This window comes from Verticillium dahliae, genomic scaffold, assembly GCF_000150675.1.
Source record: "Verticillium dahliae VdLs.17 supercont1.4 genomic scaffold, whole genome shotgun sequence".
Taxonomy (NCBI): Eukaryota; Fungi; Ascomycota; class Sordariomycetes; order Glomerellales; family Plectosphaerellaceae; genus Verticillium; species Verticillium dahliae.
Genome location: NW_009276925.1, coordinates 1035560 through 1048442, shown reverse-complemented (window position 1 = coordinate 1048442; position 12883 = coordinate 1035560). Strand labels below are relative to the sequence as shown.

At 60.5% G+C, this 12883-nt stretch overlaps 6 protein-coding genes across 6 annotated transcripts; 3 read left to right on the top strand and 3 right to left on the bottom strand.

Moving 5' to 3' along the window:
- Positions 1-241: 241 nt before the first annotated feature.
- On the top strand, positions 242-1937 carry VDAG_02679 (uncharacterized protein; the record flags this gene model as incomplete). Its single annotated transcript, XM_009653332.1, has 1 exon — positions 242-1937. The coding sequence occupies one exon, from the start codon at positions 242-244 to the stop codon at positions 1757-1759; it is 1518 nt and encodes a 505-aa protein (XP_009651627.1). The 3' UTR covers positions 1760-1937.
- A 247-nt stretch (positions 1938-2184) lies between these two features.
- Positions 2185-3628, bottom strand: VDAG_02678 (uncharacterized protein; the record flags this gene model as incomplete). The annotated part of the gene is made up of 2 exons (XM_009653331.1): positions 2185-3460; positions 3537-3628. The coding sequence occupies 2 exons, from the start codon at positions 3626-3628 to the stop codon at positions 2185-2187; spliced, it is 1368 nt and encodes a 455-aa protein (XP_009651626.1).
- A 448-nt stretch (positions 3629-4076) lies between these two features.
- VDAG_02677 (cutinase transcription factor 1 alpha) lies at positions 4077-5933 on the bottom strand (the record flags this gene model as incomplete). The annotated part of the gene is made up of 1 exon (XM_009653330.1): positions 4077-5933. One exon carries the CDS (start codon positions 5931-5933, stop codon positions 4077-4079), a length of 1857 nt encoding a protein of 618 aa, XP_009651625.1.
- A 1278-nt stretch (positions 5934-7211) lies between these two features.
- VDAG_02676 (cholinesterase) lies at positions 7212-9061 on the top strand (the record flags this gene model as incomplete). The annotated part of the gene is made up of 4 exons (XM_009653329.1): positions 7212-7491; positions 7546-7761; positions 7811-8508; positions 8630-9061. 4 exons carry the CDS (start codon positions 7212-7214, stop codon positions 9059-9061), a joined length of 1626 nt encoding a protein of 541 aa, XP_009651624.1.
- A 532-nt stretch (positions 9062-9593) lies between these two features.
- On the bottom strand, positions 9594-11174 carry VDAG_02675 (homoserine O-acetyltransferase; the record flags this gene model as incomplete). Its single annotated transcript, XM_009653328.1, has 1 exon — positions 9594-11174. One exon carries the CDS (start codon positions 11172-11174, stop codon positions 9594-9596), a length of 1581 nt encoding a protein of 526 aa, XP_009651623.1.
- A 515-nt stretch (positions 11175-11689) lies between these two features.
- On the top strand, positions 11690-12878 carry VDAG_02674 (uncharacterized protein; the record flags this gene model as incomplete). The annotated part of the gene is made up of 2 exons (XM_009653327.1): positions 11690-12804; positions 12833-12878. The coding sequence occupies 2 exons, from the start codon at positions 11690-11692 to the stop codon at positions 12876-12878; spliced, it is 1161 nt and encodes a 386-aa protein (XP_009651622.1).
- Positions 12879-12883: the final 5 nt, after the last annotated feature.

Here is a 12883-nt window from a genome sequence, read left to right as displayed (position 1 = left end):
GGCACTCTGTCTCCTTCTCTTGCAATACGCTGAATCCCCCCTCATCTCCCGTCCAACAACAGACCTCGCATCCGTGCAATCGTTTTCTACTCCCCCCTAGTCATGGTGTTTGCTTCCAGGTCGGTCTTTTCATCCTAGCTTTGTTGACGTGGACAACCCCCCCCCCCCCCCACTGCTTTGCTTGTTGTCTCGTCAAGTAAACAAAGTCCCGCGGGGATCTACACCCAAAATGCCGCCCTCTATGTCCGCCCCAGCACCCGACAACCGCGCCGCCTCGCCGACACCGTCACAGCTGCCGCCAGTGCCAGGATCACCAAGCTTCTCTCTTGCGTCGACGGCGAATCCTCTTTCTGCCTACAACCTGCCGCTGCCGCCACCTCCGAGGCCGTCCCATGCCGTGCTGTCCAAGGCCGACCTCGATGCCTCCCAAACCGCGTATGCCGACCTCCTAGCGACGGCCAAATCCTACCGCCTCGCCCTCGCTTCCTTGTCGACTGCCGCCTCTGCCTTTGGCTCGGCGCTCGAGTCCTGCGCCCGCCTCAAAGAAGCCCGTGCCGAACCCCTCTGCCCGACACCCCAGGGCGCCTCCCTCTCCAACTCGTTCCACGCCGCCGCCTCCTCGGCCTGCACCGCCGACACGCTGCTCTCCGCCTCCGGCGTCCACCATCTCGTCGCTAACCACCACCATATCCTCTCGGAGACTGTCTACCGCAGCTTCGAGGTGCCCCTCCTCCACGAGCTCGACAAGTGGCGTCAGGTCGTCGAGGACGAAGACGAGAGCTACGCCGCCAACATCCGCGACAAGAGCAAGGAAATCCGCCGCCTCGAGAAGGAGGGACTCAAGCTCCATCGCCAGCGTCGACGCGACGTCAACGGCTTCCGCGCCCACCTTGTCGACCTCACCACCAAGCTCGACGGTCTGACCTCTCTCCACGGCGATCACGCTCGCACGCTGCTGCGGGAATCCCAGGACACGAGCGGCAAGATCGTCGATGCCAGTTGCTCGCTCGTGCGCGCCGAGGTGGACATTTTCGAGTCACTCGCTCGAAAGGGCTGGACCGGCGGCGGTCTCGAAGATTTGCTCGAACGCGGCCGTGACTTGTTTGCGAGCGAAGCACAGGATGATGGCGGCATTGGCGGCGGCGGCGGCGGCGGGTCATCGGCGGACCCTGCCAAGCTCTTCAGCATCCTGCCGCCGCGGAGCATCCTTGCTGACGCCTCAGGGGGCGACGCGGCGCGAACAACGGCGGCGGGTGGTGGAGGCCACGGCCGGAGCGACAGCCTGCTTGTGGACGATGCAGAGCGCTATCAGAGCCTGATCGGGGCCGCGACGGTGTCGCCCGGCGGCGACGAGGCCGAAACGGCCAGCGTCTTCTCGAATTCCGGCTTCAACCGGCCGAGGGGGGCCCGACCGTTCAGTCCCCAGCCTATCCGTCGCGACCCTACCAATGTGACTTACGATGATACACTGGGCGTCGTCGGCATGGCAGATGCGGGTCTCGGCCATCTTGTCGTCCAGAGGCTCGAGGCTGCCGTGGAAGAAGAGCACGACGAGGAACACGAGGAACACGAGGAGCACGACGACGAGGAGCTACGGAGAGACGGTGCGCCTGCAAGAGAGACTCATGCGAGCGAAGACATGGCGGAGAGTGGCGGAGTCCAAGCCGCGGAGACGCTAGAGGATGGAGTCAAGGATGACGACGGTGAGCGAGGGCGCGCCAGGCGATGGAGCGTCAACTCGGATGAGAGAAGCGAGTAAGAAATCGGGCACAGAGAGAGAGAGAGAGAGAGAGGACGGTGGATGCATATTTGCAGTGTGGCTTTCATTAGTTTTTATACCCCCCCGGCCCAAAGACATTTATCTAGAGACGTCCGTTCACGGACGTGATCCCCACCACCCGCAAGGGCGAGGAGGGTATTTTGTACAGCCTTTTCATACATGATTTGCCTCTTTCCCCCGGGGCGTGCGTGCCTCCTCTGCTGTGTGTTTGCAAACAACCCCGCATCTTGAAACGCCCTGCTGCGTGTCCCGGGGGAAAAAAAGGGGGCAGCGCTAACGCCGCCGTATGTCGTTTGCGAAAGTGTCGCCCAGTCCGAAGAGAAGACAAAAACCTGCCCCGTCTTCCAAGGCCTTCTCGCTACCCCTTCCGTCCGTCCTTCCTGCCAAGATTTGAGCCACCCACATCAGTCATCCTTGTCCACGGCGCTGACAATCTCGCCGCCAAAGAGGCCAAACGTGGCGTCGAGCCACCAGATGAACTTCCAGTAGAGGCTCGCGCGGTCATAGTCAAAGTCGCCGTCGTCCCTGCGCGGGACCTCGTTGCCGATCATGGCGCCGAAGCCGCCGACGAACCACATGAGAAAGGGCACGGCGGCGAGGAGCTTGGCGGTGAAGCTCTGCGACGGCAGGATGGCCTGCTCGACGGGCTTCAGCGTCACCTTGCGGGCCGTCGGGATGTGGGTGCAGAAGAGGGCGTCCTTGGGGTCGATGGTGGCGGCGGCGGCGGCGGCGGCGGAGCCCGAGGACGAGGCGGCCGGTGTCGTCGTTGTCGTCGTCAGGGGCAGGGTGCCTGAGGAGGCCGTGGCGGAGCGCTGGGAGAGGGTGGCCGTGTCGAGGGTCTGGGAGGAGGCGTGGGAGCCCGGCGGCGAGAGGTCGCTGTGGGTGCGCTGGGGGGCGCCGGGGCGGCGGCGGGCGCTCGTGCCAAAGGCGCCGAAGCCGGGGCCGGGCACGGACTGGGAGCGGTGGTGCTCGTCGATCGAGGCGACGAGGCTGTCGGCGTCGAGGATGGCCTCGTCCTTGTGTGGCGGGAAGCCGCGGTAGAGCTCGGCAAAGACCTGGCAGCCCTGGATGGTCTGGGGGCTCGAGAAGAGGGCGGCGTCGGCAGCCTCGAGGCTCTCAAAGGTGACCTTGACCCAGTGCTCGCCGCCATCGGCCCTGTTGACCTTGGCGCGCTCCTCGGGCGTCAGCGCGCGGCGGCGCGTGAAGGCCGGGTCTCGGAGGTCGCCCTTGTAGCGGCGCTGCTCAGGGGGCGGCTCGCGGGGGTAGTCCTCGCAGATGAGGCCGGCGAGGTGCTCGTAGTGGTTGATGGCGGCGTACTGCTGGGCGGAGGAGCGGTAGCCGCGGAGGATGACTTCTGTGGGCTCTGACTTGAGCAGGCGCTGGGTCGAGGATGCGCCCGAGGCGGCGGCGGCGTCGTCTTGTTGGAGGTGCTGGCTGCTCGTTTTGCGCTGCGGCGCGTTGCCCAGCAGGTTGCCGGCGGGTGCAGATGTGTTGGCGCTGGTATTTGCCGCAGCATTGTTGGAGACCCAGCTGCCGAAGAGCTTGTCGGCGGCAGCGAGGGTCGGGTTCTCGCGGCGCGCGGGCGTGCCTGTTCGAGAGCGAGAGCGTCGTGTGGAGCGGCCAAAGGAGCCAGTTTCTGCGACGCCTCGTCGGGATCGGACGCCAGGAAGGCCATCTTGTCTGTGGAGGGGGAGGTAGCAGATATCAGTCACATGTTGCATCCTAGAAGACGCACTGGTGGGCAATGAAAACATACTGTGGGAAGACCATGGCATATGGCCTCTTCACGCCATCATCGCCAACATAGAGCTCGTCGTCGGGAACATTGTGCAGGATGAGGGGCGCCATTGAGGGCGAGCGCAGTCAAGGCCGACACTCGGATTTGGTTGCTCTGATTTGGTTGCTCTGAATCGACTTGTGCAAGGGGTCCGTTGATGAGGACGAGTCAATGTTGGTGTGTTTCTTGTTGGGGGTGTGTATGGTGTTGGATGCTGTGCCTGTAATTTCTTTGTAGGCCTTAGCTTTAGCTTCACTGAGGCGCCTTCTGCTCGTGCTTCTTTCAGGCAATAAAGTCAGGGACGAGGAGCTGGCACAAAATAGTGGGTCGGGTCGCGATGGGCGACCAGACATTGCCATGTGTTTGCTGACTAAGGGCTCTCTCTACTGGACACACCCATGCGCCTGTCTGCATCACGTGAACCAAGATGCTTCCTTCCCTTTTCTATAGTTCAACCTGAATCCACGAGGACAAAGTTCCCAGTAAGATATCCCGTGCTGCCATCAATCATCTCATGTCCTAGTGGTCGACGCCGAAAAACTGCAACCTGCCATCTGTCAGTACACCAGTCCTTGGCAACTGTGCAACCCAGTTGAGAACGCACCAATCGCTTACTTCTCGGCCGATGAGCAGTGGAGGTAGGTCAGGATACTGCCTGTTTGCTTCCACTGTATCAATGGCCGCCGCCGCCGCCGCCGCCAGGCCATCCTGAACATGCCTTTCATCGTGTGGCTCCGCGCCCATCATGTCCCCCACGAAAGAAAGCAAGGGCGTGTTGGAATGCGACACGCGTTTGCCAGACTCCCAACTCTCAGCGACACTTCTCAGCATCGAGTTTACCAACCCACCCAACGGCCATGTTCTCGATATCTCAAGCAGCGCAGACCAGTAGTCTCGGGGTTTGCTGTGCACGGCCTGCGGCGAGGTCGACGAGATGAACAAGTCCTGGTACCGATGGATGACAAACGCTGTGAGCAAGCTATAGATGATGAACGACGGGCATCGTCGGAGCTGGCCGTGTGTCGAAAACCCCTGAATGATGCCCGTGATCATGGCTGCCGCCTCGACAGCCGCCCTGCGCGACGGCACAAGCGCCGCCGGGAACTGGTCACGGACGGCCGACAGCCGACTCCTGTGCAGCAGGCACAACGTCGTGTAATACTTTGAATGCAGGACAGCTGCCCAAAAGTGATCCCGCTCTGGGCTATCAAGGCTGACGATGGCCGGACATTCTCCGTGCCAGCGCGCTAGAGCTGACTCGTGGAACAGGACGTCATCCATGTCCAGTTCCTTGAAGCGAGTCTGCGCCCACATCGAGCATTGCCGCGACAGGATCTCGCCCAGGATCTCGCAGAGTGCTACGTATCGAAGAAAGAACTGCACGTGCGCTGGATTCGGCGGCACTTTGCTGGCACGACCCGGCTCATCCTCGTTGAAGTCCTCGTCACGGATCATCTCAACGTCCGAGTCGGCGAGGTTGATGAGCATCGGCCGGCCTAGCGTAAGGGCCAGGAGCCGGTCACGCGTGAAGAGGGTCCACCAAATGCGCTTCCAGAGCCTCTTGTCGGTGGTACTGAGGAGAGACCGCGCGACGGAACGGTGCATCCCCGTCCCCTGGGCTACAATAATGGCGGCACGCGTCCAGTCAAATGTCTCTTCAAGGACGTCCTCCCGGCCGCCCCAGTACCACCCTATCAAGATCATGGACTGGATGATGGCGACGCGGTCGGTCTCGTGATTTGCGTCGTAAAACGCCTTGGCTCGCTTGTAAAAGGTCAAGGCCATGGTTTTCGTCGAACCGTCGGCATCCCGCAGCGTCATGTTGTCACAGACGTGCGTGCTCGCAAGGAATATGGACTGGAGTAAGAGCATGGATGGGGGGGCCAGCGGGTCTCGGTACTGTCGCCTGAAGTGCGTCTGGTTGATGATGGGCACGACAGGGTGTATCCACGCAAAATAAGAGTCGATGAGTTCATCGCAGATCTGCCGCGGTGGTATAAGGAAGGCACCCCTCTGCTGCAAGACACGGTTCTCAATGTCGTGAGGATCTTTGCTTGGCCCTGCTGCAGGCCGAGGCATCGGGTAATGCACTGCACCCTGCAAGCTCTGACGGGTAAGCAGAGATACGCCGGAGGACTCCCCAAGGAAGGCCACTCGTCCGGCGTCGGTGATGGCCGCACAATCTGACTTCGGCTGCAGGATGAGATTGACGTAACTATCGACCGCCATAGCGACAGGGTCCCCATGTTTTTGTGAGGTTGCGTCTCCAAGCCCCAGGCCAGGAGTGTGACAGCCACGAGAAGGCGGTGTCGAGACCTGTATCTGAAGGGCTCGTTGAGTGTTTAGTTGTTGTGCAGGCTGTTTTGAGCCCTGCATTTGGCAATCTATTTTGAAGGCCACACAATTGGTGCAGGGCACACCTCGACTCACGGCATCGCATCGAACCTGAGAAGTCAGCCCAGAACCACACTGCTGCTACGCCGGCCATCCAAGGTAGGTAAGGTAGGTGAGTAGAGGGCATGCAGTGTGGGGCGGTGAGTAGGAGGCGTGCGTAAAGGGGCTTCAGTTGTGTTGTGTGGGAAGCTTTACCTTCCTATATCGACAAGTCTGATTGTCAGACTGTCAGCTTCTGATGGATTTTGTGCACGATTGGCGTGCGAGGGAGACAGTAGCTGAGAGCAGCGCAATACCCTCAAGTTGGACATACCTGACATGCACGAGACGCTCGCCAGCTGCGTGGGGACCTGTGTGAGAAAGATGTGCCTGCCGATGAATGGCTGCCCTGGTATGGTCTCTCACCTCCTTTCCTTCCGAGCACGAAACACGGATCGCATGTCGTTGGGCGGCGAATCCTCTGAGGTTTGGATGACCAGAGCAGATTGCCGACTGCTGATGAATTCTGTCAGGACCCGGCATGTCTTTGTTCTGTTTGGATTGCCGTCAGGGGGATGAGAGGCAGTTGTCAGTCGCAGCTGCCTTCGAAGTTGAGGTCTGGCAACTGGTCGTCCGTGTCGCACCTGCCGATCCCGTACCTTCCGAGAATACCTGAGCGTTCCTGCTCCACCCGGGATGGGAGATGTGCCGTCATCAGCAGGAAGCTGCAGCCAGCCCACAGCCGAAGGTGCGGAGGCTCGGCACCATTTTGTCCCTAGGTCTGTTCGGTCTGTCGATAAACCATCATGGCTAAACCCAACAGGCCATGGTCGCTCAGCCGTACACGACGCTAGACCTCACACGATTAGCCAACTGGCCATGCACTCAACGGCCTCGGGTTCTACGACAGGGTGTGAGCCGCGGACTGGAGCATCGGTGGTCGATCTCGAGCAACGCGGGGGCTAGGGGCTTGGCAAGTGCGGGGCCCCTTGCTGCCTTTCTTGGGCCTCGGAAACCACCCGCATGGAACTGTCTCTGACTGGCGAGACGCACAGGTTGGGGGCACAACGCCCAGCTCGTTCGTTGCTTTTCCCTTGAATACTGAGGGCGGATAGGGGGAAATCAAACAATGTCTGACTGTCATTACAATTCCATGGCGTTCGTGCTCCCAGTGCTATAAGACGTCATGCGTTCAGCGAGATGATTTAAAGAAATAGTCTCCATCAGGTCAGATCTGCCCTCAGAGCATCTCTCAGCTTTTGAATTTCACCCGGGGCCATCATGAAGCTCTCCGGACTTTGGAGTTGCGCCTTGCCCGGGTTGGCACTCGCTGGCCTCGCATCACGCAGCGCACAATACGGTCCAAGCGTAACATTGGGCCAGGGCACCCTCGTCGGTATCACGACTCAGATCGCATATGCCGACGCCAAGGTCAACAAGTTTCTTGGAGTACCCTTTGCCATTTCGCCGCCGAGGAGATTCGAACCGCCTGAGCCTGTGCCGTCGTCTTCGAAGACGTTGAGCACGACCCAGTGGAGCGCAAAGTGTATTGAGCATGCGGGTGAGTCTCCTCGCCAGAGCTCCATGTCATGATGACTGACCTCGACGTTGCCAGACCCTAGTATACTCGTTGATGACGCAGAAGAGAGCGAAGATTGCCTCTATCTCAACGTCTATGTTCCGGATACGCCGACCCAAGACAAGGCTGTGCTATTTTGGATCTACGGAGGTAGTCTCAAGTTCGGCAATGCGGGCCAGCCTGCCTACGACGGCTCCTTCTTCGCAGCCTATGAGGATGTCATTGTGGTAGCTGCAAACTACAGAACTAATGGTTCGTGGGCGTTTCTCTTGTCTCTGCCTCACGACTGATGACGTTACAGTGTTTGGCTTCTCCAACTCACCAGAGATTGATGTTGGGGACAACAATGTCGGCTTTATGGACCAGCGGCTTAGCTTAGACTGGGTGCAGCGGAATATCCGGGCCTTTGGAGGCGATCCTGACAAGGTGACAATTTTTGGCGAGAGCTCAGGGGCCTCTTCCGTCGACAGGCTCGTCACATCGCCACCACACCCTCTGCCCTACCGAGCCGCTATTCTCCAGAGCGGGCAGGCCAGTGTCAGTCCGGCCCCACCCGGTAACGGCGAGGTGAGCTGGGAGAATCTTGTCAACGCTCTCGGCTGCAACAAAGCCTACAGCGAACTGGCCTGTGTCCAGGCAGCCGACCCTTTCAAGATCAAAGCCATTGTCAGAAATCTTTCTCTACCGTTCCCTCCCATCAACGATGGCGTCACGCAGAAGCCCACGCCGCTCTTGAAGGCACGGGAATCCGGCGAGGCGGCCCCCGTACCTATACTGTTGGGCTCAAACGGCCTTGAAGGATCCCTCTTCGTGCAGCCGTTCGTGAAACAGCTGCGCGACCTCCCAAGCGACGCGGCCGCAATCGGCCTTGTCGAAGAGGCTCTGGGGAATGTACTAGGGTCGGTACTCAATAGATTCCTTGCTCCTGTGTCTCGAGGAGTGACACTGGTTCTATTCAACCTTCTGTCGAGAGCTCTCACAGATGTGCTGTATACTTGTGTAAGTTGACAAACCACAGCCTCGACCAAGCCCGCCGCCAGCCATTGGCGCATCTCCCTCCTCCCGCCCTCCCTTTACCCATATGGAGAATCCATCAAGCTGACATGGCAGACTACTCCAGCCCGCGGCTCTCGTGACAAAAGCGTCCGTCAGAGCTGACAACCCTACCTGGCGATACTACTTCAATGCTACGTTTCCAAACACCCAAGCCCCTCTCGTGCTCCCGGAATACGGCATCGACAACATCGGCGCGTATCACGCTTCGGAAATCCCCATCGTGTTCGGAACGTATGGCATATACGACAAGAACGCCCCCTCGACGGAGGAACAGAAGGCGTTGAGCCGGTACATGCTGCGGTCATGGGCCAGCTTCGCCAAAAACCCTGACGGCGGCCCCGGCTGGACACGAGCGACGGACAGGAAGCAGAGCACAGTCGGGTGCCTCGGCTGTTATGAGAACCCAGTGGGCGTGGCCGAGATCAGCAGCACCAGGACGGACGGGGCCTGTGGGCTGCTGAACATGGTATACACGGCGAGGGAGCCGCTGTTTTAGGGCCGGAGCTCACAGAGACCACTTGACTATGAATGTCATGCTGTGTCTCGTACTTGGTGTCGATTATGCGTCCGGAGCCGACGTCTTGGTGCTTCCTTGCGCTGTACATGGGTGTTATTACGAAGAAGATATAACCTCTGGGAACTCGTCACTCGAAATCCCAGGACTTACATACGATTTTATAATGCAGTGTTAATTCTTGAGCGTAGCGAACTACTTTCGGCAGAGGGTGTCAGGAGGATTTTTCATCATGGTTTTACTAGATACTGTACACACGAATTCAATTCATTTCGCTAGTTATTCACCCCAGTCTGACTGACTTGATTTCTAGCCATGGAAAAAGACTGTTGTGGCCTATGTGGTCACATTCACATAAACATGTGATCTCAGCGTCCGTTGCTGAGATGGCACGGATCCTCTCGCAGGTATCCCAGTGAACACGGCGTCTTTCCAGCGTCACTCGCCAATCGCACATGCAGCCCGATCCCTAAGATGATGCAGTGCAGGCGCTGGCCCGAGACGTGGGTCACCGTCAGCCGAGGAAGTTCTTCAGGTTGCCGCCAATGTTCTTGAGGTCGAGCAGGAACGTGTCGTGGCCGAACATGCTCATCTCCTCGCTGAGCTCGTAGTGGGCGACGTTGCGGTTGCCGGCGAGCTTCAGCGCCTCGGCCACCTCGCGCTGCTGCCAGGCAGGGAAGAGGATGTCGCTGGCGACGCCCATGACGAGCGTCGGCGTGTCGCGCAGCGTGGCGAGGCCGGCGATGAGGTCCTCGGGCGGTCGCGAGGAGACCTCGGCGTGCTCGGTGGCGGCGTCGGCGGCGCCGCCCGAGGAGGAAGAAGAAGAAGACGAAGACGACTCGGGCTGCTCCTCGTACGGCTTCTCGGGCAGCGTCAGGCTGCAGGCCATGTCTGTGGCGGCCGGGGCGATGCCGGAGGCGAGGTCCCTCTCGCGGGCGGCGCGGCGGGCCCGGGTTGCGCGCTGGTTGTCGCGGCCGAGGTCGAAGAGGTCCATGGCCTTGCTGACGTAGAGAAGGCTGTTGGGGTCGTAGGTCAGGCAGAACTTTTCGCCGGCGTGGTCGAGGTAGGTCTCGACGAGAAAGTCGGGGCACAGGGCCGGGGGCTTGCTGGGGTCGGCCCTCCGGCGGCCGAAGCGCTGCTCCCACTCGGGGCCAGAGCGGTAGGTGACTGTGGCGATGCCGCGGGCGAGCTTCATGCCGGCGTGGGGCGGCAGGTCGCCGTAGTAGTAGCCGCGCTTCCAGTTGGGGTCCATCATGAGGACCTGACGCTGGGTGTGGCGCATGGCGATGCTGTAGGGGTGGCTCCGCGCGCAGCCGCTGATGGAGACGATGCGACGGACGCGGTCGGGGAAGAGGACGCCGGCGGCGAGGGACTGCATGCCGCCCATGCTGGAGCCGACGCTCGCGTAGAGGCTCTTGACGCCGAGGCTGTCGAGGAGGCGGAACTGGGCGCGCACCATGTCCTCCATGGTCAGGATGGGGAAGCGCGTGGCGTAGTGCTGGCCGTCGGCGGGGTCGGTGCTGCTGGGGCCCGTCGAGCCGTAGCAGCCGCCGATGACGTTTGTGCAGATGACGTGGTACTTGTCCGTGTCGAGGGGGCCGCCGGGGCCGATGAACTTCTCCCACCAGCCCGGCGCCGGGTTGGCCTCGGTCGAGTGGGCGTGGGAGGAGGCCGAAAGGCCTGTGTGTAGGAGGATGACGTTGGACTTGTCGGCGTTCATCTCGCCCCACGTCTCGTAGGCAATCTTGAATTCGGGCAGCATGCCGCCCCAGTCGAGGACAAGAGGCTCCTGGCAGTGATATGTCTGCGTCGCACCAGATGTGTAGGAGGGTTCGGGCCCGCTCGACTCAAAGCTCGCTCGCAGGGTCGCGGACCGGGTCTCTAGGGCGTCGAGGCAGGGAAAGGCCATGGCCGGGTTCGAAGCTTCGCCGGCGGCGGCCTTCGGGGGTTTCGAGGTGAAGCATCGCGCATGCTGGGCGGGCTGGCGAAGGTTCAAGGTCGCAGGTCGCGAGGTCGTCACGACGGCCCTCGATGTCGACTGGAGAGAAGAACGCAGCGGGCGAATGGCCAAGGGGACGAGTTTCTGAAGCGTCATGACGGTGCCTTGTGTGTTGGATGGACGCAGAAATCAAAGAGGTCTAGCCAACACATGTAAAAGAAAAAGGCCTATCCGGCCGGTTTGTCAGCGCAGTTCATCTTTCCAAGACGAGCATCGCGCGGGATGCCTTTTGGAGCTGAGGTTCAGATTCCGCCGCTGAGAGAAAGCGAGCTCGGAGCTTTTGGCCGATGATGCTATTTCACGTGACGATAAGGAAGAGGCGACGCAGAGGCAGGTGCTTATCGCTGCTCTTGCCTCTTCAAGTGCTGCTGACGTCATCCAGAGACCCTGAGACGGGTGGTCCCTGCCGCGTCTTTCTGCCCCGCATTTGTGCCGACTGAGATGAGTAAGAGCAAGAGCAAGTGCAGCAATGTCACACGCATGACTGAGTGTGACTGAGGGGTGAATATACGGCTGCCTCCAGAAGCTCACCTCTCAGCATCCTTACTTCCTAAACATTCTTGCTCTCTCTCAGCTTCATCTTGGTCATCTTGGCCACTTCCCACACTTCCATGTTCATTCTCGCTGCGTATCCTACGCTGCTCGCCATCCTCATCGGCACCGCTACCGTATTCCACTTTACTCACACCGGCAACCACTTCGCCCATACGCCAGGCAGACGCTGTCGTCCCCAGAGACGCTGTGCCTACTGCACCCGGGTCCTCGTCGCCCGCCAGTTCATGCAATCCACCCACATTGACAGCCTCTTCCAGGGCACCCTCGGCCTCGGCATGTCTGAAGCGTCCTATGAGAACGAGCTGGCCCCTGTGTCAGGCCACCCCGAGGCCATTGATGTCATGGTCGTCAAGGCTCTCCTCATCAAGGCCACCAACTTCCCCCCCGAGATCATCGACTTGATCATCGACCACGCCGAGTACTGGCCCTGCTCCGAGACGGTCATGGACTACACCGGCCAGAACAAGGTGCGCATCTCCGCCGGCCACGCGAGCCACACTCTGGAGGACAGGCTGCTGCTGCGGACACCGCCCGTCGGCTTCGCGAGCAGCGCCATCGCCGACGCCGACACGTGGGGCAGACAGCCCGCGCCTGCGCTGCCCCTCGCCCACGAGGCATCGCCGCAGCAGCTGAAGAGGATTGTCAGGACGGCGCCGGCGCTGACGCATCCCGTGCGCAAGGTCGTCTTCAAGTTGCGGAGCTCGGATCAGGGCTGGGGCGGGGAGCGCGAGAACCACGGCACGTTCAAGGGCTCGTGGACGTGGTTCGAGGCCGGCCTGGAGAAGATCGAGGCCGAGGAAGGGGAGCAGCTGGATGCGTTTCGCACCGACCATCTGAGGCCGGTGTACCCGCGCACGGAGGAGGACCATCGCCAGTGGGGGAACGAGACACGAAAATATGTCCACCAGCTGAACGCGAACGAGGAGTACAAGATCCAGTGCAACCGTACCTGCACGCGGGGCGTCAGCAATTACGAGATCACTTGGAGGTGGACCGATAACATTGACCCAGAGTCGGCGGCGGCCGATGAGCTGGAGGCGCAGGGCCGCGGTAGGGCCACGGGGAATGGTGAGTTTGTGCGGAACCTGCAGTTGGGCGATGTCATCACGGTATGGGGCAAGTCAAGGTTTCCGGGCTGGGCGAACAACGTTGAGACGGTGGCGGTTGAAGTGTACTGGGCTATTTGACTCAACTGAAAGGAAGCGGGCGTTCCTGGGAGGCTGCATCATGGGACAGTATGCTTGATTGAT